This window comes from Chiroxiphia lanceolata, chromosome 5 (genome assembly GCF_009829145.1).
Source record: "Chiroxiphia lanceolata isolate bChiLan1 chromosome 5, bChiLan1.pri, whole genome shotgun sequence".
Taxonomy (NCBI): domain Eukaryota; kingdom Metazoa; phylum Chordata; class Aves; order Passeriformes; family Pipridae; genus Chiroxiphia; species Chiroxiphia lanceolata.
In genome coordinates this window covers 46,068,673-46,094,475 of record NC_045641.1, presented here as the reverse complement: position 1 = coordinate 46,094,475, position 25,803 = coordinate 46,068,673, and the positions used below count along the sequence as shown (strand labels likewise).

Sequence of the window (25,803 nt, the reverse complement as noted above, 5' to 3'; positions counted from 1 at the left end):
AATGCCAATCATTTCTAAGATCTGGTAACTACTGCGTTGCCCCACACTCAACCTTGAAACAGGAGCCTAATTGCACTGTACTTCAACAAAAAAACATTTTACATCTGATGAAAGCTGAGCTGCTAACTAATTTCTTTTTTTCAGCCACGGTGAGAAATTTCATCAATATCACTAAGGAGGAAAAGGCTTGTAAGAAATTAATTGATTCACAACGTTATATATGGTCCTAAAGAGGCCAGTCCATCTGGGAGCAAGGCAACCCACAATTTCAATTTCTTGAGAACTTCCACTTCCAATGAAATGTAAAGAACTGTTTCCTTAGTTTAGAGAAGGCTGTTTGCTCAGTAGACTGTGACAGAACAGCAACACCTTATGTCTCTAAAATAAAAAGGAAAAGTTATGACACTTTTCTCTGCAATACTGGCCCTTATTAAAAGGGATCAACTGCAGGTGACCATGACGTGCAGTCTGAAATCTATTCTCAAGCATTCCAGAACTGAGGAAGACAAAATATTTACTCATCATGCTTTTGATATATCCAAGGGTATATCAAAAATACTTGGATGCAAACTGACAAAATATGCCAAAAGAATAAAAAAAACTTTCTCAAATCACAAAAAATGCTCATGAGAAAAAAGAACAAATGAATTACATGAAATTAATTCGGGCACACATGCAAGACTGATTTGACTGGGTGCAAAAATAAAAAGCAGACAAATGGGCAGCAATCACTCAAGTGTCCCTGAATGTGTGGTGCCCTGGACAAAAAGTCAAAAGCTCATGCTATAATATGCACAAAAGAAGACCAATCCCTTCCACCAGACATAAGGCACAAGCAGTGAAAAAGTAGCACACAGAAATAGTGGATTTCAGGAATTGATAATTATAATCCAAAACGTACCTGAAAAAAGGCACAATGATGAGAGAAAAGGAAATTCCAGATGTATTTATGGTTGTAAGTAGCTTGCTCTGCCAATGACTCCTGATGATTTCTGCTGATTTTTGCTTAAACTCACAAAGTATCCAACTGGCTCTCCTCAGTTTAAATTGGTATTTTTTTCTTTAGCCAAAAATTTTCACTCTTTAAATTGGTTTACTTCAAGGACAAGGTAGGCAAAAGACACATGCTACATTTGTCATATGGCCTAGACAGGGGCTTGAATGAAAATTAAAATATTAACTAAATCTGGATACATCTTGTATTCTACCTGCATTTTAACATAAAGACAAGTTCTCTCAAAAAACCCAAACAACCTGAGGAGGACCGCACATAAATCCAGGCTTCACAACACAAATATGTCCCCAGGTTATCAGAGTATATGTATTTTATTGCCTACACAGGAATCTGCCTAAGACTGATTTATGTTAATTTAGCTTGGTTCAACTACACCACACCCAGCCTACACCGCCGTCTGTTATGAGTTAACATAAACTGAGATTTACTAGTTGTGAGCTTAACTGTATCCAGAAAGCATCCCAACCAGTTTAACTAAAACAGATTTCAGTTAAACTACCACAAATTGCAGGTAAACAAAGACTTAGCCTACAAGCTTAGGCACCTCTGGATGGCATCTGCTTAAAAAGAAGTGGGTAAATTAGCGGGTTTGTATGGCTGCAATTAGAACTTCAGCTACGGAAAAGGCAAGGAAAAAAATCCCAAGGCTTCTATCTATTGTAGCACTTAGCTTACAACTAATTAGACAAAGCCTCAAAGTTTAGTAATCACTATTACTGGCAACATTTACTGTTAGAACAAAAGAAGTCAAGGTCTACAAATTAAGAGAAAAAAATGCAACAAAAGCCAATCCCTTAGAAAGACATAAGTCACATAATATTGGATTTTTCCATTAAAAAGACAATGTTAAAAGGGAACTATCTTTGCAGAGGACCAATAGACTGTAGAAGGTTTGCATTCAAATTATATCTTCCTTCCAATTGATTCATGGAAATAAAAAATACCTAACATCTCAAAACAAAATAGATAAAAAGGTCATTATATGGTTGTCATTCTGTTCAGTTAAAAGTTTTTCAAAGGTCAAAGAACCACACTGGCTCACAGCAGTGGGGGTCCAAGCTTATGATTTCTACTCCTCATTGTAACTGAACATTGCTATTCCCTTTGGCAAGTACAACTAATTTGTATCTTCTCATGTCTCTCTTTTTATTCATGTCAAGAGATTAGATTAAAAAGGAGTAAGTACAAATCTGGAAATTATTTTATACAGCTGGGATCAAGCGAAATCAGAGAGCAAAAAATCATGTTTAAGGAGATTGATCAGCCTGATTATAGAACACTGACTTGAATTTCCATGATTTGCAGAAAAAAATCCCAATGTTGTATTGTGCAACTTCTCTTCCATTACACGCAAAACAAAATCACCTGAATGCCAATAAATGTAGAAACACATGATAAGAGACTGATTACATCTCCCTCTCAATTCACTGTGTTACTACAGGCTAGTACCTACAAGCCACAGGACTTCATGACAACAGAAAGAGATTTTCCCCAGGAGCCTGCATGGATGCACATGTCCTTCTAGGAGAGGTTACCTTGAGCGCAGGCAAGCTGAAGCCATCGGTTAGGTTGTGTGCCTCTTCTTCTGAGACTTGCTCTTCACTCAGTCCCAGACCCAGTTCCTTAAAGGGGACTACGCAGATGTAGCTGGTCACATTGTCACTCTCTGAGTTCAGAGGGTAGGTTTAGCTGGGGTTAAGGTGCTTAACAAAGCCACTTTTGCATTAAACATAAAAGGAAAGAAACACCTAATAAGGTTTCTTAGTCCTGGTAATTTGTATGAAAGCACATACATTCCTCCCAAATCCACCCGAATCCCATTTAATTGAACGTTTTGCAATCCTTTTTTGGAGATCAAGTTTTAAAGGCTCTTAGAAGGATGAGAGCTAAGACACTGAAAAACCCCTATGTTTAAATATAAACAGAGAAAAAGAAACAAAACTGATGAAAAGCCCCTGCATCTCTTTTAAGTGAGAGAAACAGCTTACTTGTAAATATTAAGTTTCCAAAAGATAGCACATGTCAATCTTAAACCAGAAATCATATATTTTAAAGAGGAAAGAGGAGAACAACTGTGCAATTTGAAGTTTCAAAGGTAGCCTGTGTTACAGACCAAACTCAGGATGATGCGAACTCCCTGAGAGTTCTGTCTGTGGAAGAACTACTCAGAGATCTTTACAGTAAAAGGTCTTTGACATTTCAGACAGCGTTGTGAAGAACAGGAGCTCCCTGACTGTCATACCATCAACTTCATTGATTACATCGCTGTACAGCCACTATGATCTTGGCAGGAAGAGCGGTGAACTGGTACCTATTAACATTATTTGGCACATGTAAATTCTCAGGAGGAAAGTGTACATTTCTAGCCCTCAAAAACGCTTAAAAAGCAGGAAGCAAGTACAATATAACAGATACCAGAAGACAGATAAAATAACTCATAGACCAGGAAGCATTTATTTTAAAATAGTGCTAATTTTAGGCTAACCTCAGGCTGGGGAGGAGGAACAGTTCAAGATTTTTGCACATTTTTCAACAGTCAATCAGTCACAAAATAGTAAAATTTGTTTTAAAACAGCAACTTACAACATATAGTCAGTCATAAGCACAAAACCACATTTGTTCCACAGAAATATATATATTTGTAAAGCATGCATGATAATAAGGTATTAATTTGAAATATGGGGTTTTTCATTTATAATTTCATCTACAAACTGAATGCTCTCATCTCTAGCACATAAGGCTGATTAGAAGAACTTGTTTCCTGTCCAACTAATATGTTTTCTTGGGAAGCTACACCTTCCATCCACTTTCACTCCCAAATTTTCCACGTGCTAAATTCTCATAGGATTGAACATGCATAGGTGATTTGCTCAAGAAAATGTTTACCACTTGAGTAGGAGAACGCTGCATAAAAAAATAATACTCTGTGTCCCAGGAAATAGTAAAGTGAAGTGTCCAGGATCTAAACAAACAAACACATTTCTCCCTACTTTTTCCACAAAGTCTAGAAACAAAGAAGCCTATTAAGTGTTCAGACAAAAACCTGCAATGCAAATTAATTAGGAATAGAATATTACTGTTGCCACCAGCAGCTGCCTCACACAAATGGTGCCTATGCTAAATTAACCTGACAGCATGCCCAGCAGATGGAGCACATAGGATGAGGATGGTAACTCCAACAGAAATTGAAAAGTCAAGTCAAAACCCTTCAGGACCACTTACCTCAGAGACTAATTGTATTCCTTGTTAATATTTTCCTGCAACAAGACATTTCCAACAGCAGCAACACCACAAGAAGTAGTTTGGACACATGTGAATTTCTAAGTCACGCTAAAGCAATTCCAGGCAACATCTAAATGAGAGGTTTGACCAAAGGAGCCACTTACCAATGCCAGGGATTCCATTCCCCATGGCCCCCTGCACCTCCTGCCTTGCCCTCCTCTATTGCAGCCCTCCCACTCTCATTTCTATCTGACAGATGAAAGCAGAGAACTGATCCCATGCCCTCATTAGCTTCCTAAACCAAACTTTTAGAAAGTTTAAACACATACATGTCTGTTTTTATAACACTATTTATGCCTTGCCAGCAGGGAACGACATCTTACAACTATGGCAAAATTAAAGCCTTTTCAGTTTACACGGTCCAACACCCAGGTCCTACCTATCAAAATAGTTCAATGGAAATGGAGCATCACACCATCCTGCATCAGCTGAGGAGTAGACTATTAACATCTTCCAGTAACATAAACTACAAAATTTCCTCCATCTGTCTTGTATATAATTAAATCAGATTCCCATGATGTAGAATCCATAAGTATAAAAACACTAAGCAGCAGTATGCCGAGCGAAGCATCACCTGAGTTATTACACAATTCAATGAAGCACACTGCAAAGAGCTGTTGAACTACTCTGTGCAACATCCTGTAAATACTTTACCCAAAATGCCTTATTTCTAGTTTAAGCTTTCAGCCATTGCATCCAGCTATACCCTTATCTTCTGGATTACTAGAAAAATACTCTTCTATTTTCTCTGACATTTTGTTCTATGATTTTGAGCAATGTACTCTTGCCAATATGAACAAATTAGAGTAAGAATGACATGAGAAAATGCTGAATTGTTTCTGCTAGTACCCAACTGTCCCTTCACACAAAATATAAGTAATATGACTTTCCATCTCATTAAATTACTGGTCCACCAAGTTTGACACAAATGCCTGGTATAAGGCTGAACTATAACTGTAAATTTTTTCTACTTTACATGGGAACAAATTTTTAATTAGGGCAAAATTAATTAATTCTACTCACTGAAGGCAGCTATCTAGCTAAAAGGGGGCACACTAACCACAAGCAAATATTTTTGAACTTTTAGTTTTATTGAAGTGAGTAATGATAATACATCAAGTTTATGCAACTTGTATCACCACGAATAAACCTGTGAACTAAAATTTTTAATTCTCTGTAACAGGTTCATCAGACAGATCTCCTTCTAACATATTTGAGACATACATTAACACAAAAGCCAAATCTGCAGATAATTTTGGTAGGAGAAGTAATACTGATGGCTATAAAAGCTACCGTTAATGGATTAGCACAGATCAATATATCCCTTAATATTTAATTTATTTACTAATTAATTTATAATAAATTACTAATTTATTATATAATAAGTCACTCATTTCTTTCTACAGTTCAGATTAATACCTAGATTTGCCAGTTTTTAAGACTAAACCCAACAGGTACCAGTTTAGCCCTTCAAGAATATTTTCTTCCTTGCATCTCTTGAAGCTATAACATAAGAAAAATGGCTTAAGTTCAAAGCAGTTTCCCTTTGGCTTCCAGTAGGGTTAGTCTTACTGAGTCAAAGTATGCATTTGATAGTTATCTCAGAAATAATCAAATACAATGAAGCATATGTTTAGCAACCTACTTAAGACTACTAACAACAAAATCTCTCAAGGCAATGTAACGTAAAGCTACAAGCTCTGCAGTTTCCATTTGTTGACAAAATGAGATCCAAATTTATAAATGTTTTTAAGATTGAACTTTCCTCTATTTTACTGTATAGTTTCAGGCTAGATTTAAAACAATGTAAGTATGAAAATTTACAGTAGCATTCAGCTCAATGTCTGTACATTGTCTACACAACATTATTCACTGAAATTACTTTTTCAGGGAAAAAACCAACCCATTGAAATAGATTTTGCTTATTACTGAAAACCTTTTTGACTTCACATTATATACATGCAACCTGTCTGAGAAAACAGTTCCTCTAAGAGGCTGTTTGGCTGATTTTATTAAGCACATATAAATGCATATTTTCAAAGTGGAGGAGTAAATTGACCTTTTTGCAGATTGCTGATGAAAGTAACCTTGGAAAAATAATTCATCCACAGATATTTCTAGTAAGTTCCAAATAAATAAGAATGTTTTAAATGAAAGCTTAAATCAAAGTATATCTTTTACTACATTAGTGACTTTAACACTATTTTCTACAATACTTTAATCATTATATCTAATAATAAACGTCTCTGTTTGAGACATTTACCATAGTCTTAAGGCAATAATTATCTTTGCTGCATTATAAAGTTCAATTTCAGATTTCCAGGTATATTATAAGAAACACCAGGATAAAAGAAAATAGAACATACTTCGCATTATCATTCTTTTGTAGGCCTGTATATCACTCAGAAGGCCCAGTCACAGGCCAGGACCTTATTTTAATAACTGGATGTTACACAGTAAGGGTATCTGGAGTTAAAGGCTCACCACTGTTGTTGAATGACAAGCATTATAGCCACATTGCAGTATCAACTGAATACCATCAACCAAGGAAAGGAAACTCTAGTATGGAAGTTTCCTGTGTATACATGCACATAAGTGTTTCCATGAAATGCACCCTCCATGGTTAAAAGCTGTGGCTGTCCTATGCAGTTGCTCACACTCTTACGAAATTATCACTTCTTGTTCTTTAAAGAGAAAAATCACCCTAAAGAATGATCAACCCTCAATTAAAATGGAACTAAGATTTGATCATTAGTGTATCAGCTGGGCAGATTCCAATTCTGTTGCCCTTGAGAGTAGGAGTTGTTTTGCATATTATATTTCTATTGAAAATTTTTCCAAGCAAAAATAATGCATTTTTTCGCTTGCCTAAATACAAAGATACATCTGCTCTGCAACAAAAAATACAAAGCAATATCCAGTAAAACAAAAAAAAATTTTAAACAGAATTAACACTAACTAGGGAAAATAGGTTTGGGGATTTTTTTAATGCAATATTGTAATATTAATCCAAATTTTATATATTTGGAATGTTTTTCAAATACCTGTTTCTCTACTAAAAGCATTTTGTTTTGCCGTTGCCAGTGTAAATCACTAATAGTCCTGCTGGATTCATATATCTCACAATGCTCAGAAAAAGCAAATTTCAAATAGAAATTCATTAATTCATGACCAAACAACTGAGAGGAATGAAAGTTGAGAATATCTTCTCATTTGGTGGAAAGCCAAACCTACTAAAAAGATCTGTAAAACTCAGAATAGGGATCTCACTTCCAGATTTTGGATGGAAATTCCTGTCCTTTAATTTATCAGCATTCCTTTCCTTCAATTTATTGCCTCACTTCTTTATTTAATCTCTCCAGTTTCTCTTTCTCCTTGCTGTAGACCAGATCTGTGCTAACAATCTGATGATGGAAAAGAGCATTAAAGTTGTCTCAAGTCGCAGCTGTAAATGCTTTCAACATGAAGGAATCTTTGGCCCCTCCATCATAAGAGTAGCATTTACTTGCACAAGGCATTGGAACCCACTTTAAAGATCCTCCTTGCCATCAAGGAGGCAATGTAATGCCTGTAATACATGTAATGTTTTCAGGCATTCATGATAGTGGGCGGGGGGGGTGGTGGAAATCAAATGAAGGCAACTTGGAACTACCTTAAAGCTGTCCTTAATTATCTTAGTGGGGAGAAAGAATCCTTCAAATGCTACCACTGGTTTTGTCACTATATTCTGCACAAATATAATGCTTCTCTTTTCATTTGTCAAGAACCTATCTATATAAACTAAACCTCAATAAATTTTTGGCCATTTATTTCTGCTAGCCCTTACTACTGTGTATCTACATGGTAAATTGCTATAAATTTTCAAAGACAGATATAAATGTCAAATTATCTTAACTAAACAAAACTTTCTTCTCTCCCATTCCTTAATTTAAAAGCCATTCCTTAAATTTAGTTGTTTTAAAACTCGTGGACAGTCTAATACACACCAATAATTCTTGAACCTGTAACTTTCCCAGCCACAACAACAATTACAGACCTGTGATAACCACTGCTGGACTGACTTTCTCCATGTTGGAGGATGTTTGGGAAGGACATGTTAGCTGCCTATTTTCAGATCTCTCTTCCTATGTTCTTAGAAGTGATTCTTGACTATTTCCAAGCTAAGTATCAGTCGCTCTCATCAACATGTCTGAACCAGAGTAATTTTTTTTTCCTTTACGCAGTAAATACACCCTATTCCTCAGAGCTAAGTCTTGAGGCCAGAATAAGGATGCCTATTCCTACAGAAATTAATATTTTGCAAAGAAATACTAATTTGCTTCAAAGTGAATGCACACACGTGCAGCTTTGTGTGTGCCACTGTGTGTGTACACATTAACACTCAATATATTCATCTGTTTGCCAGACAACATTTATTAATCAATATTACATTCCAGGAAGACAAAAGAAGTACTTTGTTGTGTCAGATTTTCAACACTCACATTACCAGCGGCTTTTGTTTCCTTGTATTTTTTTTTTCAGATTAGGAACATATCTGTTTTAAATTTTGCTATAATTTAGGGTGAATACATTGTTATTTCCTATATAGTACAATAAGTACAATAAACATAGGAAAAAACCTTGAAATGCTAAGGCCATTTAAGAAAGTATCAATTCATTGAAAAAATACAGATGACACTTTACAAAATGTAATCTGAACAAAGAGTTCTGGTCTGATTCAGGGTAAAAACTCCTTGCTTTTAAATGTGCCTTTTGGCTAAATTAATGTAATCAGTTCCACTCAGCTTGTCTGAAATAGAAAATCAACTTACCTTTGAACACAGGGATGTTGAGTGAAAGGCCATTTGTTCAGAGAAGAGGATATTTTGGTGCAAGGGAAAAAGATGGCTAAGAGGAATTATAAAACAAAAACCTGAAGGACTCTGAAATACATCATCGGCACTCACACCAAAGGCATGGGTGTCTGTAACTGGGACAATGTTTTCAGTGCAATCAATGCATCCGCACAGTACACAGAGGCAAAAATTTTAAACACATTCCAAAACAAGCATAAGCCCCAATTTACTGTGCTACCTTTTCTTTACTTTGTCTAGATACATAATTAGAAATTGTATGTTTCTAGAAATACTGACTCTAAACATTGACACAACCACAGGTAGGTAATATGGAGTATCTTCACTCATGGGTTTGTACAGAAAGGATATTTTTTCAGCATGTACAGAGTGGCCAGTCTTGAAGCCCGAAAGTTGGCTCTGACGGATCGATACACGGCCTTCCGGAGACCAATCAGGTGCTGACTAGGATGCTGTCCAGCTTTATTAAATGGGCAAGCAGCACTGACCCTGTCAAGCAAACTTGAAAAGTAAAATGTGATACAACTGTACAGATGTCCTAAAGTATTTTTAAAAGACAGTACATACGCTTTCTTATTCCATTATTTAGAAAACTTTTTCAAACCACTCAGAAACTATGAGATTTAAAAAAAAAAATCCATCCTATCAATGATATATTTAATCAACATTTCAGATAGCAGCCAGGATTCCTCAGTAGATAGCCTGATTCTATTCTCATCTGAGCCATGGCAAAACTCCTATGCACATTTATTTTCTCTAAAATTTTCTAAGATAATACACTAAGGGTAGACAAACTGTAACATTATCTCTGATATGAAACTATTACACTGTCAGTTTTGGAAGTTTTAATAAACAGGTATTTAACACATTTCTTTACATCTAAGCTTATTCTTTCAATAATTTTTGCAGAAAAAATGTGCCACTACATAGTTACTCATGCAAAATACCATATTCATTTAACTTCCTCCATGCAGAAACTTTTCTAGGTCAAGAGAAATATTATTTGAGTGGTGACACAGATTTTATCATCATGCAATGAATGACAGCTGTGTTTGTGGGAGTTTTGACAGGTAAACACATGAAATATATGCAACCACACAAGCACATTTGAAATTATATTTGGCATCCGCCTGTTCAGGTGAACATACCATTTAAAAGAAACAATGCCATTTGCCTATCAGAATATACTTCAGAATGGCTTCAGCACTGTAAGAAATTGCCTCATTTGGAAACAAAATGAATTGTGAACTGGGTGAACATTGCACATGTCTGAGTAACATTAAGCTCTAGCTATATCTATTCATATACAATCTGATGCCAAACCTATGACTGAGACACTGTAAACAGCCTAGGTGTACTCTGCTTGCTGGGGCTGTGTTTAGTAGAATCAGCCTGGGAATGAAAATAGTGCAGATGGACAATAGGATGATCAATTGGGATTAATTGTTTGGGGACTGGAAGCCTGCTTCTGCTCTCACCTTCCCAAGGGCAGGTGAGGAGGTGAATTCATGTCCACAGTCACTTAAAAGGGAAAAGCTTACAGGGTACCTGGCAAGACTGAGGTGTGTTGCTGCCTTGGTAACTGTTTCTGTAGCCTGTCTGATCAAAAAAGCTAAGTCAGTAGGCCTGACCCTGCTGGAAAAATGTCAGACCTACTCCATGCGCTTAGCTGGGCCATGCTGAACATTGCCAGGAGGGGAAATAGTTTATGGTCTTCACCGTCAACTATGAAAAGCAATGCAGACCACCCAGTGAGCAAGGCTGAACCCATATCAGTATGTTAAGCATAATTAACACAAGCAGATTCATGCCAAATATTGCCATATACTGAATATGCTAGCTGAAATACAATATAAAATATCTGCATACCACATTAAATTATGTGATATTCAAATGGTTTATATAACATCTCATAACTTTAAAATCTGATTAAAACAGAAAAACTGTATTCATTTCCATTTCTAAATGTAAATTTCAAATGCCTAGACTAGATGTACATTTCACTAGGGACCACAGCATGTAATGCAGTACATGCCAAGCTCTAATGTTTCTCTGGTTTTCCAAGGTAAAAAGTGGAAGTATTTATATATAAACTCTCACATCAGTTTGTAGACTCAAGCCCAGGGGGAATTGTCAGAAACAGGCTCAAAGAAAAGGAGGAAAATTCTTCTACTGTAAAAAAGAGACAAAGGTCCATGTTCTTCTATAGCGATGCAAGCATTTCCAACTTCTACTCAAAACAAATACAGCACAACTCATGCACAGCATGTAGTGCCAGTATTGAGCAAAACAATCTGCTTTCCTTCTGGAAAGGCTTGATTCAGTCTTTTCAGAAAATAATTCTTCTTTATTCCACTAATCTTAGATTAGTATAATTTGTTATAAATGTCTACATGTCAGACATGTCATATCCCTAACTTCCTAATGTTTCATTTATCTTCACAGAATCACAGAATTGTTTGGGTTGGAAGGGACCTTGACAATCCTCTAGTTCCAACCACCCTGCCATGAGGAGGGACACCTTCCACTAGACCAAGCTGCTCGAAGCCCCATCCAGCCTAGCCTTGAACATTTCCAGGATGGGGCATCTGCAGCTTCCTGTGTCCCACCACCCTCAAAGTAAGAATTTCTTCCTAATATCTAATCTAAACCTGCCCTATTTCAGATTAAGCCATTCTCCCTTGTCCTATCACTACATACTCTTGTAAAAAGTCTCTCTTATCTTCTATATATTTTAATTTGACTTACAAAATGTTATCACCTTTGCATATCAGCCACAAGTAGCAAGAAGAAAAAAAGGTTAAGGATGAATTTTCTTTCCTACTGCTCCAGACTCATGTTACTTGTAAAAAACAGTGACATATTTCTCCATTATTTTCACAAGCTAAATCTTAAATTGGCTTTCAACTTCCAACAAACTTATATAGACACATTGAAACCTATTCCTGCACTCCAACATGAAAGCTGTTCTATAAAGATGCTAATATGCACCAAGATGTGCTCATAGGGTTTAATTCCAGTTTAAAATATAGTAGAAAGGGAGCATTTTGGAAAAGAAGTTAATTATTTCAGTGACAGGCAAGGGAATAAATACTTGCTGCTTATTGCTGCAGCCTTTCATTATGTATTCCTTCAGTTCTCATTTTATAATGTGCAAGACAATGGACATACTTTCATTACGCTGCAGAAATTCCAGGCTGCAATCCATGATCAGGCTTCATTTGTCTAATTAATTACGAGTGAAGCAATTAGACAGAAATACTGCCTTTCTGCCTGAGTAGAGCATTGCCTAACCTTTGCTACACAATTTCTGTAATCCATATTACCCAGGTGAGATCTTGGCCATCTCTGCATTGCAGAGCTTGTACGAGTAGGTACACCTGAAACACCACCAGCAGCGCTAAACACTTCTGAAGGCCATTCTGGAATCAGAATATCAGAGTATCTTTGAGAGTAGCTAATATAAGAAAAGCCCGACAGGATTACAGAATCACAGAACAGTTAAGGTTGGGAGGGACCAATGGAAATGATCTAGTCCAAGCTCCCTGCTCAAGTTCTCAGTTCCTATTCTATATGGCTGCTATGAGTTTTATTGGGTGGGAGGGGAATGAAGGCAAAATTACGTTTGAATAATATTTGAGTATAGCAGTCACTACCACATAGTAGCAAATACTGAACTAGTGATGACCAAAACCTCATCAGAAATAATGTAACATTTACAGAGACAGTCCAATATCAATTAATAAGGGGCAAATAGGGTATAATAAAGCAAAACCATAGATATTTCAAAGTATATATAATTTAGCCTACAAAAATAGCAATGGATGGTGCCGTGGGAAAGAAAACCACAAGTGGAGCACAAGGAACTTCAGCTGCAGACCTGGGCTTGCCCTATCACAGTTTAGCTAAGAACAGCTAGTCAAAATCTGAACTTGGTACTATTTGTCAGCTTCAGTATCTTTCCATTCACAATATCATTAATGCACAGTGCCCAAAGTATGCTGAGCTAGCAACACCTTAAAACACTTGCTTATGTGTCACTGACCAGGATGCTGCACTACCTGATTGAACTCTCATTCTTTAAGGATGTAAAATAACACAAGACAATACTCATTAACGTTTCAGATGCAACCATTTCTATTGCCACGTGACTCTTTCTGAACAAGCACTAAGACTCTGACAAGATTACTACAGGAGATTGTACTAAACTTTGTTCTGCTGAAGTTTATTGTTGCAAAATTCTAGAAGAAAAAAAGAGATAACTAGTTTTTTGGATCATATACCAAGTGCTACCTCAAGCAAAGAATTTCTCATTGACCCGTGCAGCAGCATCTCTTGCATATGTGGATGTAGGAAAGGACACTCTGGAGTTAGAAATTCCTCCAGGCTAAACCAAATCAAAACTTGTACAGCACTGACTTCTTTATACTGTACAATTGTTCCAGTGAGGATGTCAGTCAGACTTCTCCCACTCCATCCATACTCCAAAGTCTTTTGAAAACTTTGCCAAAGTTTTAAGTAAAGAGGCTATTAGATCAAGCATCAGCTTAAAGACCAGTCTGTTTTTTGTTAATCTGTTATCTAAGAAATGTAGTAAAAGAACAAGGCAGCAGCAATTTAGACATTGACCAGAAGTTCGTTTGCTTAAACTTGGGCAAAAATCCAAATGTTTTTCTCATCTGTAATTTGGACAAGCCCTAACAATAATTTCTTTTAAGAACCCGTTTGCAAAGATAAGACTGCCTATTGCTTAACTATATGCTTCTTCAGCAAAAAATCCAGATCAAAACAAAACACATAGCTCGGCAGACTTAATACATGCTTATGCATTCCGAAGGGAGAACGAAACGTTTCTTCAATGAAGCACACTGAAGGTATGTCAAGCTAGAAAATTAATCCAAAATTTCAAGTCCACAGTTTCAAGCTTGCATGTAAGAACATGTGCCTGAATGCAGAATAGTTGGTCTGGCACGAACAAACAACTTCTTGGTGCATGCAAGGGAATTTTTTATTGTTTTTAGAAAGAATTCAACTGTATTTTAGGTGTTGGTGTTTCCCATGTCCTTTAGCCTTAAGTCTAACTGGCACAGGTATGTATCTCACCACAGGTTGTTACAAGGGAAAAGCATCCATGCCAATGAGAGTGCACAGAAGCAGGCCTCTTGGCTTTGGAATCATTGCATACACTGAACACGTTCCAATGTCCTTTCACATAGCAAATAAGCAAAACTTACCAAATCACTACAAGAGCTAAGTAATCAGAAACACTTTCACACCTCTTAAGTGAAAGAGAGGCAAATTCAACAGTAACTAATTTAAGAAGCTAAATGTTTCAACAATTGTATGCAAGAAAAAAAAGAGTAATATTAACTTCATTTGAGGTGGGAAATGACCTTTGATGGTCTTGCTGATTACTCTGTTCTCACTACTTCAGACTGTTATTTGTTAAATAAAAATAGAATGGTTTTCATGTTATCTTGTTTTCTAAGCTATGAATGATTACTTGCAGATCAGTTTATTTACATATATTTGGTAATTTAAGATAAAAAAAAATCTCAACCAACCAACTCTCTAAATGACTTCCCAAAATCGTTAAGAGAATTAGTTCAAAATCCATTTCTTTGTGTATTTCATTGCTAGTAGAGCAGGAGATTTCAAAGACATATGAGTTTTGTGAGACTTAATCCACCTTCAGGATGCAGGGTTTTAACACTGAGTTGTTAGAATTCATTCTTTTAGTATGAATTGCAATTATACTATTTTATGTAAACAAAAACCTTTAAGTACAGTTTTTCAGTAGTTCCACTTGTTACAGGAGGCAGTGTAACAAGACAATTTTAGAAGACAGCGGGCTTGAATGGATCTGTGTATTAAATAAATTGAAATACAGACTCACAGGGTAAATCCTCTGGAAATTACTTCAGTCTCTTGAATGAGTCGTAGAGCTTTCCTCACGAGATTAGTAAAAGCTCGGCTATTTGCCACTGTTTCTTCCAGCTGGATACAGTATTTTCGCAGGGACATTTGCAGCTTGGCTGTCCTCCATGTGCCCCATACTCTAAAGACTGCATAGACAAGCAGAACTAGTCCCCACAGCAGCCACGATGATTCCTTCCACCATGAAGGAAGCATAAGCAGTGCACTTACAAAGGCAAGAAACAGTGAAACATCCCTGCAAACAGAGAAAGTATCATCAACCACAGATTCCTGAGGTCAAACAAGATGTAAAAAAATCCCAAAATTTTCAGTTACATTTAGGATTACAACATCTTATTATGAGGTTTTTATGTAGGTCCTGAAGGGAGTTGTGAACAACAAAAACTATGCTAGTAGCAGACTTAGATGAATAGGTACCTGATATTACATGCTTGGTATACTCTAAGGAAACATTTCTCCAGCTTTTTATAGCATGAGTAAAAGAATAATATACCACTTTGAAAGGTCAGTTTCTCTTACATGTGACTTAAAAAAAAAAAAGGAAAAAGAAAAAGAAAAGAAAACAGAAAAAGAAAAAACCTGACTACTCAGAATTATAAGCCAGGGCATGTAGGAACCATAATATCTGTACTTCCAGGTTCAAGAGTACAGTAGGGAAGGGCATGTTTCTTTTGGTAGCAAATCCCTCAAGTAATGCCAGATGTATTTTTTCTAGAGTCTGACTCATTTAACTTGGACACCAACACACTACTAGTTTTTAACACATTTTTATAAATATGACTTGAATAGTTATTTTAAATAATTTGGCAGCTTTTAAAAATCCTTGAAGAACAGAGTTCTTCAGTTCAGTTCAGTTCAGTTCAGTTATTTCTAAAGGACATTTCAAAAACTTCAGTTATTTTTTTTCTAGAAAAATTCAACATAAATAACTGCTAAAAATACACTGTGTTTCATATATATTACAGTTTTGTAAAATAATTACAATCTTCACAGAGATGGATGGGATATTGGCTTCAAGGTGCATTTCAACTACAGTTTTTCAGAATTTTTTCAATGAAAAATATTCACTTTCTTTACGCCATAAAGCTGTGTATCCTGCATTTAGATTTGGAAGTATTCACAAGGAATATTTTTCCATTTCTAAAATAAGACATGGTCTCTGGGTTTCTATTTTCTGGATGGCTTTGTGGGCAAATTTCAACAAGCTTTACAAGTGTTAACTCTTCAGGGCTACTGGCTCCTGATAGGTCCAGGGTTAAAACAGTAGAGGTCCAGGGTTAAAATAGTCCAGGGTTAAAATAGTCCAAAATAGTCCCTTTAAAAGGGACAGACACACAGTCTCTAACTTCCTTGGTAAATGAAAAAAATAAATCACAACAATTAAAAGACTAAAAGGGATCTAAGAGCTCACTTCGTCCATTTTCAGTTTCTGGTTAGCCCAGATCATCATGGACAGACCAAAGATGAGACTTCACAACCCGTGCAGACAGCCATTCCAACTCATGAGTATCCGTAGAGTTCAAAAGATTTCCCCCAAGTTCAGTCTGAATCACTGGCAGACTAATTGCATTATTTTTCCTCACATCTTTCCCTGATCCCCATGTTCCTAACCACCTTCTACACATCCTAACACTATCAATCTCAGTTTCTTTTCTGGAATAGTACTGCATATCCAATTATTCATCACTTTGTGTTTATTAATTTAACTTTTCCTTCCCAAGTGCAGCATTAGACTTTTGTCTTTATTGACTTTTCTATCAGTTTCAAGGTATTTCTCCAATCTAATTTTGACCCTCTATTCTATGAAAACACAAACTTGGTGTCATCTGTAAGTTGAGCAATATTCACTTATTTTGTTAAGTGTACTTTATCATCTGAACAGTGAAAGAAACCAAATAATGCTAGGATCAGAAAAATCTAGTTCAAACGTTCTCTTGTTTGACAGAGAACATCAATAATGACATAACTTAAACAGCTGGGGTTGACTATAATAATTTTATCTATTTTTCTAACATACATATGACAAAATAGCACTGGGTTGTGTTATAAGATTTTTATCTACTGATTCCTGTCCGTTTCTGAGCAAGACACACTGTCAAAACAACAACTGGCCTTGTTATTTTTCAAATACAGGTGCTAGTTGTTCAGATAATGCTGCAGTCAGCCTGCTCAGTATTCTTGAGTCAATTCCACACAACTTTCTTGACTTCAATGCATCCTATTTAAATAGTTCTTAGTTTATTCTTCTGGTATTCTACATCTGAAAATCAATTGTAAATCCCACCTCACCTCTCCCCCTTGCAGCATATTTTATGAAGACCACAGCAAAAAACCCACTTTTCAATTCAGTCCTCACAATCATGTCTCATTTCTCAAAATCACCTTTGTATAGCTTTAGAAATTAATGAATTAATCAACCATGTTAGTTCTTCCTAATAGAATATATTAGTTTGGAAGTATCCATTCATGTTCAAGTAGCTATCTCAGATTAAAATTCACTCTTTGAATAAAATGTCTGAAGAAACAAAACACTCTTATAAAAAGTCTGGGGACTAGTGGACCAAAGGACCTGTGAAAAAACCAGTTACTTTAATGCTGTATTTTATTTCAAGAACATACAATATATTTTTTGCTTGTTTCTCAGTGAATATAGTGGTAGATATTCTCTATACAATACCAAATATTAGGAGTTGCTAGGGAGCGCAGTGTTGGAAGCTGCCTGTTTTCCTGTTGCTTACACTGCCCCGCAGACAGGATACTGGGGTCAAGGAACTCAATCAGCTCCACATCCTCCTGCAGCAGAACTTCCTGTTGCAGGATGGTACGGAGCGTGTCAACTCGAAATCCAACATCCTTACCACAAACGGGCAGGAGAAAAAACAGGCATTAGTAAAGAATATGCAAAAATTAAGTTAGCAGAACAAGGAAAACACCCAGACACTCTACACTTTACTGATAACAGTCTATTCTCAAAGAGTACAGGAATGTTTCAGATATATCACAAGTAGCTACTCCATTTTTATTAAACATGTTTAACTTTAAAAACTCACATACAACCTAACAGTTCAGACTTGCAGGATGCATGACACTGACTTTGTGATCTGACCTAGATAGTAACAATAACTGGAAACAGGCCACAGAGTATGCCAATATATTTGCATAAAGAATCAGAGAGGTCCTGCATCTATAAGAAGATCATTACTGAAACAGTAAACACTTTTTTTTTTAAAATGTCATGACATTATTTATGTCATTAACAAACAAAAAATAGAGAAAAAAAAGAGAGAGATTGCAAATCAGTCAACAAAAAGTCACTTGTGGACACTTAGTAACAGTAGGGTTAAAGCATCAGACTCAAGCCCCAGGCCAAGGCAATGAAGTCCTCTCCTGCAGGATTTTGTACCTTTCCCAAGGAAACTCAATCCAAACATGAAACAGCATGGGGCTCTGAAGACCCCCCCAGTTGATAAACTCCAGGCAAACTTTAGGGAGCTACTTACTTGTGAATTCCCCTACTATAGGTCTTCAAGTCAAATAGGCAGTTCTTGAAGACAAATATGTCCATCAGAGAAGCCCATAGCATAGTGCACCAAACCATAATACAAAACATTTTAATTTAAGAATGTCATAACAAAACCCAACAAACACTGAACACATGCATCTTTGCACCTAGCTAATTACAAGAGAGAAAGGAGAATATTTCTGAAAATCCTCTAACAGAAGCTTTTAACACAAGTGTTACATTTCACAGTACAAAATCTGTTTAGTTCTGTCATTGACAGAATGAGATTCTTTACGAAACCACAGGATAGCTGGTTTAAAAGTTTAATTTCATACACTGATGTCACCTCAGATAATCTGCATTCTACTTTTAACGGAAAACATTTTTTTCAGGACTGTGTGCAAGAGAAAACTCTGCCCTCCTCCAACGCATCCTGTGTCATTTCAGTACCCTACTTTGTAGTACGCAGCAGGACAAACAGGTTCTCCATGTTTTTCAGTTATGCCTCCATCTCAAGAAAGAAAGGCTGAAAATTGCTGTTAAGATAATACCTTTTGATTCATAGGGGAAGAGGGAGGACAAAAAAAGTCAATCAAAGATCACTAATGAGAGATTTTAGAGGAAATTTTGTTCTCCTGAGATAAAGGAAAAGAGAGAGCAATTGGGTTTGGTAGAACTCTCTGAGAAATGGAAAAGCCTAACTCCTCATGTTGCTCAAAATTTTCTTTTGAAGCTATATTTTAAGATGTCAACCCTACATCATAGTAGAAAAAAAAGATATCAAAATTCCAGATTCTGGAACAGTCTGACTAAGGTGACATTTGCAAGCCTGAAGTAGCTGGGTACAAGTTAAAGCAGATCTGAGACAAGCCCAGACTGGAGACTGAACTGGCTAGAAAGTGGTGCTGCAGAGAACAGGTATAAAGGCAGCATAAAATTACTTTTAACAAACTGGGGTAGAACTATCCCCCTTCAGGTCTCTAACCCACACAGGTTGACTTGAGCCCTAAATGATCCTGCAGGCTCCAGGAGGAGGAGAATACAACCTCTGTTGGGGCACACAACCTGCTTCTGAACTGCTGAAATGAGAGCACATTGGTAGCACAGAGAACAGATCTGGCCACTCCCTACAGCCAGAGCGCTGAACGGATGTCTGTGCTCAATGGTAGCACTGTTCTGAAGCATTAGAATGGAGGTGCCTTAGTTTGCTTTGCTTCCCCCAAATGCAGAAGCCCTGTGGACAGCAACACAGAAACTAAGAGGCCAGGATGGGTCCAGCACTAGCACAGCTGCACTGCAGTGGTGCTATGCCTGAGCCAACAAGCTGAAATAGAGGGTGAAGCAATACTCAGGTGAAGCCCTAGAGCCTTCTGTCTTAGGCAGTCTCTGCAAGGCACTAGGGGGCAACACAAGGACTTTCTCAGTTAGTATCTCCCCACTGCCTTCCACCAATGGGGATACCTACACTGCAGGTTAACTCCTTTCAGCTTTCAAGAACTGCTTTAATTTCTAACATATTTTATCTTCTCTTCCACATTTTGAACATCTTCACCCTGACTCCTGATACTGTTCCTGTCCTTTTGTGCCCAATTTGGCACAGTAACTCTGAAAATCAAAATCAGTACTATCTGAAGAATAAGTAAAACTCTTAAGAGCCAAAACCAACAATACAGACCAAAGATGTTGCTTAGAGGAGCAGGAAGACCTGTGGATTAGGAAAGGAAATGGAAAAATAAAAAAAGTGATCACTTACCAGTCGGTGAAGTATGTCATCGTTTTTCTTATACTGTGGAAAAGGAAACCAGCTTCTAAAGAACTCAACTAGTTTTGACAGGATGCCTTGCTGAAGGGAACAGAAATTATTCCAATTAAAAAAACCAAAAAACCAAAAAAATCTCCAAAGCCAAAAATAAATAAATAACAACATACAATGCTTTTACTTCTGCATTTGCTTTTCTTGTTAGCTCAAACACAAGTACCTGTAAGGAAGTTTCACTTACTGTGTCTGGCCTAACTTCACAGTACACTAAGAGAACATCTGCTTCCTGTCAGTTTGCTTGTACACAAGAGAATAAAATAAAGCTTTCAGTAACTCCACCTATTTGGAGCATAATAGATTGTTATGTTGTTCTGTTAAAAATAACTACAGCTAGAATTAGTTTGATCTCGAGTTGGCAGCTACTGCATCGATATGAAAGACTTTCTCTCTCCTGGAGGATAAAAAGCCGACACGTTAAATGGCTGACAGGGGCTGAAAAAAAAGTAAAAGACTGGGAGAGGACAGCCCACTGCAGCTTGAGAACAAGGCTTCAGAGGAGTTGTGAACAGAGACAGGGAATAGTGAGGGTAAGAAGAGGAACTGTCCAAACCAGTGTGTGCTATCAGGTCCTTTATCTCCATACTGCTTCCCCTGCAACCTAAATCCATACTTTTGTCTGAGCTGTAAACATAACTTCAAACGCCTTTAATTAGAGGGACTCCCTCTCAGTCATCACACATTTTACTCATGTATCTTCCTAAAACATGATGCATGACTGATTATAATTGAATAGATGTACAATTTTGCTTCAGTCTGCAGCCATCCAATGAAAAAAAGAAGCAGCTTTTGACACACGCTGTATATCTACTTTCCTCAGACTGAGCTGACAGGAAGTATTTTTCAAAATATTTACTTACATATATTTCATGAATTCTTAGGCCCTACCTCTTAATCTTCAGACTGCTGACATGTAATACAATCAAACAAAATGCATGCCAAAAGAAATTGATTGTGAAGTGCTTACATTTTGTGGCATACTTCTTCAAAATAAAAAAAACAAAACTCCATACAGATTCTAATAGCTAAATGTATAAAAGGTGACAGTTTCTGTTTCTCCCTCTTGTTTTTTTGGGTTTGGAGTTTTTTTCTTTTTTTTATTCCCCTCTTCTTTGTTTTTTTTTCTTGGTTTCCCCACAACTATAAGGTGGGAAACCCAAGCAACAGGAGCTTGGAGCTTTGCAGTTAGCCCTATGACCAGCCTGACAGCCCTCTGAAAGGCAGTGTGACAAGTCTGGCACAGCAAGCCAGAGCAGCTTCAACATCTGAAATTGTCACCTTAAAGCCCTTAAGCTTCAACAGTTTTTGAAATAACTTAATTTGGTGCCCACTTAGATAATCTAACTCAAGTGTTTCTTACATATGTCTCACCTTTCTGTGTATAGTTAGAATTGCAGACCTATGCCAAAAGGAAGTGTTTTTAGGTCAGTGGAGAGGTAAAACAATAGCATGAATTTCATAATGATAGCTCTTTCCAATACACTGACACCATTGTGGCTTATTAGGGGGAGCTATTCCAGCAATTCACACTTAAAGACTACGGAATAAATCCAAGTGATTCTATTTTGACGTTGCTCAAGCACAATGACATAAATTGGAAGAATGGCACAAACTGCAACACCAGATTATCCTCCAAGGATCTTGTACAGTGGTGCAAAAGAAAACAAAATTTTCTGATTAGAATTTGTAGAAAATTGAAATTACATAAACAAAGGTCTTGCTCTGCATTTGAATTTCAAACAGATACTCCATTCAGAATTCCTTTTCCTTGTACATTGAAAGCAGGGCACAGAATGAACTGTCCATTTAATTTAAGATTATGCCTCTTGAAGCCTACCGTTTTCAACTGCTTAGCTTTTCTTAAGTCTTCTGATTTTTATCATGAACATTTAAAGCTACACCAAGAATAGTTTTAAACTGCTACCAGCTTACTAAACTAAACTGTGGAGTTACTGAAAAAAAAACTAGTATGCTACGTAAGTAATCTTTCAGTTTATTCTCCATGTTTTAGTTTAAAAAAAGAAATCCCAGCTTGCATAAACCCTCAACAGGCATGTCAGAGCTTGAAAACACAAACCAAGACAACCCACTGTCTTGGGCTGTGACCCGGTAGAGTACAGCAACATACTAAATTATTCAGATCCTTGGAGTAGTGTCTCACAGTTTGCATTCCCGTTGGGAGTGTTACTGACAAGTAAAACAACTTTCTCCAACACACAAGTCAGGACATGTAGCCAATGCTTCTGGAACATTCTTCTTACAACTTCAGAACACCACTTAGTCAAACCCTCTGTAAACTAAATAACAAAGATGTATAACTCCTAACATTTAAAAAAAATAATAGCATAGGACATGCACATTTTAGGTGCATTCATTTGAATCTAAAAAAAATTCTAAGGACTACTTCTTTTTTGTAGAGAAATTCTGTGCATTACAGAAGAAGATAATGCTACATATTAAATACCTTGCAGCTACCCAGAACTAGCATTAAGGGGGTGGGAGGCCTACACTTAGGCAAAGGATGGATCCCTCTGCCATCCCACATCAGGTCACCTGCACAGCCACTGAGGGCTGTGCACTGAGCCCCAACACAACCCTCTGTCTCCAGCACCAGCTCTGTTCTAGTGATGAAATATTACCATATCTAAGACAGGATAAGGCGTGACAGCACAATTAATTTAAACATGCAGATATGCACAGCAGTCTAGGAAAATGACTGAGAAAGGAAAGGTGTAAACGGGAAGAGATATTCCTTAAAGATCAAGCAGAATTACCCAAATAGGATTTCATTCCAGAAAACAGGTCTAGAGACCAGAACTTTAGCAGTAACTTTCTCCAGAGATTAGTACAGTCAGAAACACTGCACCTATAATTACTGTGCTTAATCACATCTCTATACTCCATCAGATGGGAGCCTGGCATTTCACCAGTCTCCAGAACAGAAACACCTTTACAGTTTTTCAGCTCAATGTTCATTAAGACCATATTCTGATTAAAAAAAAAAAAAATCAAAACACCACCAAAACCACACCTTGAGAACTATTTAAGATGTGCTTCAAATTCAACTGATGTTTGTCTTTCTTAAGCCTGAACCACATGCTCTGTTTGGCAGGACAGCAAGACACAACAGAAACATTTGTATCAGTCACTAGGAACCTCAGTTTTTTCTCAGATTTGTTTTTTTCACTCCCCGAAGATCCCAAACTAGATCTTTGTCATGTCAAATTCTTGCTACATGTCACCAGATTGCAGCTGTATAGGGTTCCTACTTGACTGAAGGAGGAGGAACAATCTTAACTCAAAGACAAAGCAATACTCTTTTACATTTTTATTTCAATAAAGCGTTTAAGGCATTTGGAAACTTGCTTTTCAGAACCGAAGGAAAATGATACCCATATAATAGGAATCACTCAGCATGGAACACCATCTACCCCCTGTGATCATAGTTACACTAAGCCTCAAGGAATATAATTTTATATTAGGACTGTGGGTAGGTACATATGCAGAAGTCAGAAGACATTTATTTCCTAGACATTTTATAATTTCAGTAGACTAGGCCAGCAAGGGCCGAGAGAAGGGAAATGATAACAGTCTTGTGTACAACTGAGGAAATGACTGGACAGGCAAAATTATTTGCCTGTATGTCATACAAAAGTTTCAACAAAGCCTCAGATCCTCCTAAATCCAGTCTACTTTTTTAAATGCATGGTCAGCTGCCTCTCCCTCGTTCTCTTTCCTTTTGAGACACTCTACCAAAATGGGACACAGGAATCAAATGACAAAAACAGACTTTCTGACACCAGATTACAAAAGAAAAGTGTTAACGCTCCCAAAGTGGTACTGGAACAGCAGCAGCAGGAAGAACCTATGGCATTTTATCACTAGAAATTACACACAAGTTTCTTCCTTATTTCCACTAAGTATCCTTGTCTAGACAGTGATGAGACAATGTGAACGTCATCCTAGCATTTGTAAGAAATGGACAGCCCATTTTCACACACAATCACTTCCTTCAAGTTGCAAGGCAAACCATGATGAATTACTTCTACATCTGACACAATACTGGAGGACTTGCTCCCAACAAAATAAAATTAAGTGTAAAATGCTTGAGGGGTAGGAAGGGGGAAAAAATAGAATACTTGAGGCTTTTTAAAGCCGTATATCTTAATACTTTTGAGATTCTTAATCCCACAGCACTTTTGTATTAAACTTGGTGGAAACTATATACATGAACACAGTATTATACTGCTTTTCTGAATTCCACGTAAGTAACTATGCAGGTAATGCAGCTAAGTGACAGTCCATGCATTACTTCATAGTAATGAACAGAATATGAGCCAACGAAATATGTCATCCTAACTTTCAACTAACAGTGAACAAATTTTAACGTTTAAATAAATAAATAAATAAACATTTAATTAAAGTCTTCCTGAACTAAGTCAGAATAGGTATCTTCAACATAAATATACCACAGAACTGCCAACAGCTGTAAAGGGAAAATATATTTTTAGGTGGTTTCTTGAGGGTTATGGTGAGTGCCAGCTGACAATTCTGAAAAGCAAGGGCAGTAGACCTAATATTTCCATGAATATTTTCAAAGGTAGTTCAAAATAAACAAAATTAGGAGCTAAACCTTGAGTTAAATTCAGCCTTGCCCTGTGACCACTGATAGAAGCAATCATTATTACAAATGCAATACCTGTCCACATCAAGAGTAACTAGAAATCAATTTATTCATTAAATTTAAAATAATCTTACATTAGAAAAACCAGCCAAGGAAACATGGAGATGCAGCAAGAATCACTTTTCCTCCTGCCCTCAGTTAATCTCACAAATCCTCAGTACATGAAACTGGAGTTCTGAATGAAACTCCTTCATAATTTTTTTCTCCATGATTGCTGAACTCTTTGAAAAGCTGTAAACTCTAGAACACTGCTGAACAGTACTAAACTTAATGACTCTTACTGTAGGGTGGTTATTCTTTACAGGTTGCCTAATCCATGTGCTAGGCATGCAGTGGTACTTACTGGTCTGCTCAATGGATATGCACCCTGCATCTTATCTAATGGTCATTTCTGGTCAGAAAGTGGGGCATGAGAGAAGGGAGACATGGCACACTTCCATAGGAAGGACTACAAGTCTCAGAAACTGGGGATTGAGGACATGAAGCACAGTGTGCAGCGCAGCTGCCCAACAGGTAACAGAAACTATGACCAACCTATCTATGAGGAGACTCCAACAGCACTGAGGACCAAAGCAAAATGTTTCATGTTTTATTACCCTGTCTTTTCAAATGGACTAATGAGCGTGTAAGGAAGCTTATACACTCTGTACAGAGTGGTTGAAATGAGTATCACTATATGAAAATATGAGCCATGAACACTTCTCTGAATACCGC

At 37.0% G+C, this 25,803-nt stretch overlaps 1 protein-coding gene across 6 annotated transcripts in view; it reads right to left on the bottom strand.

Annotated features, from left to right (window-relative positions):
- The window catches only part of VEZT (vezatin, adherens junctions transmembrane protein), a 65,492-nt gene that overhangs the window by 22,577 nt on the left and 17,112 nt on the right, over positions 1-25,803 (bottom strand). For 4 of the 6 annotated variants that reach the window (XM_032687628.1, XM_032687632.1, XM_032687631.1 and 1 more), the window contains 5 exons: positions 20,343-20,432; positions 17,765-17,940; positions 15,047-15,322; positions 9,502-9,651; positions 2,551-2,698 (listed from right to left, as the gene is read on the bottom strand). In XM_032687628.1, coding sequence (XP_032543519.1) covers positions 2,551-2,698; positions 9,502-9,651; positions 15,047-15,322; positions 17,765-17,940; positions 20,343-20,432 — 840 coding nt within the window. The remainder of the gene's footprint in view (positions 1-2,550; positions 2,699-9,501; positions 9,652-15,046; positions 15,323-17,764; positions 17,941-20,342; positions 20,433-25,803) is intronic. The other 2 variants (XM_032687629.1, XM_032687633.1) reach the window with 1 other exon arrangement.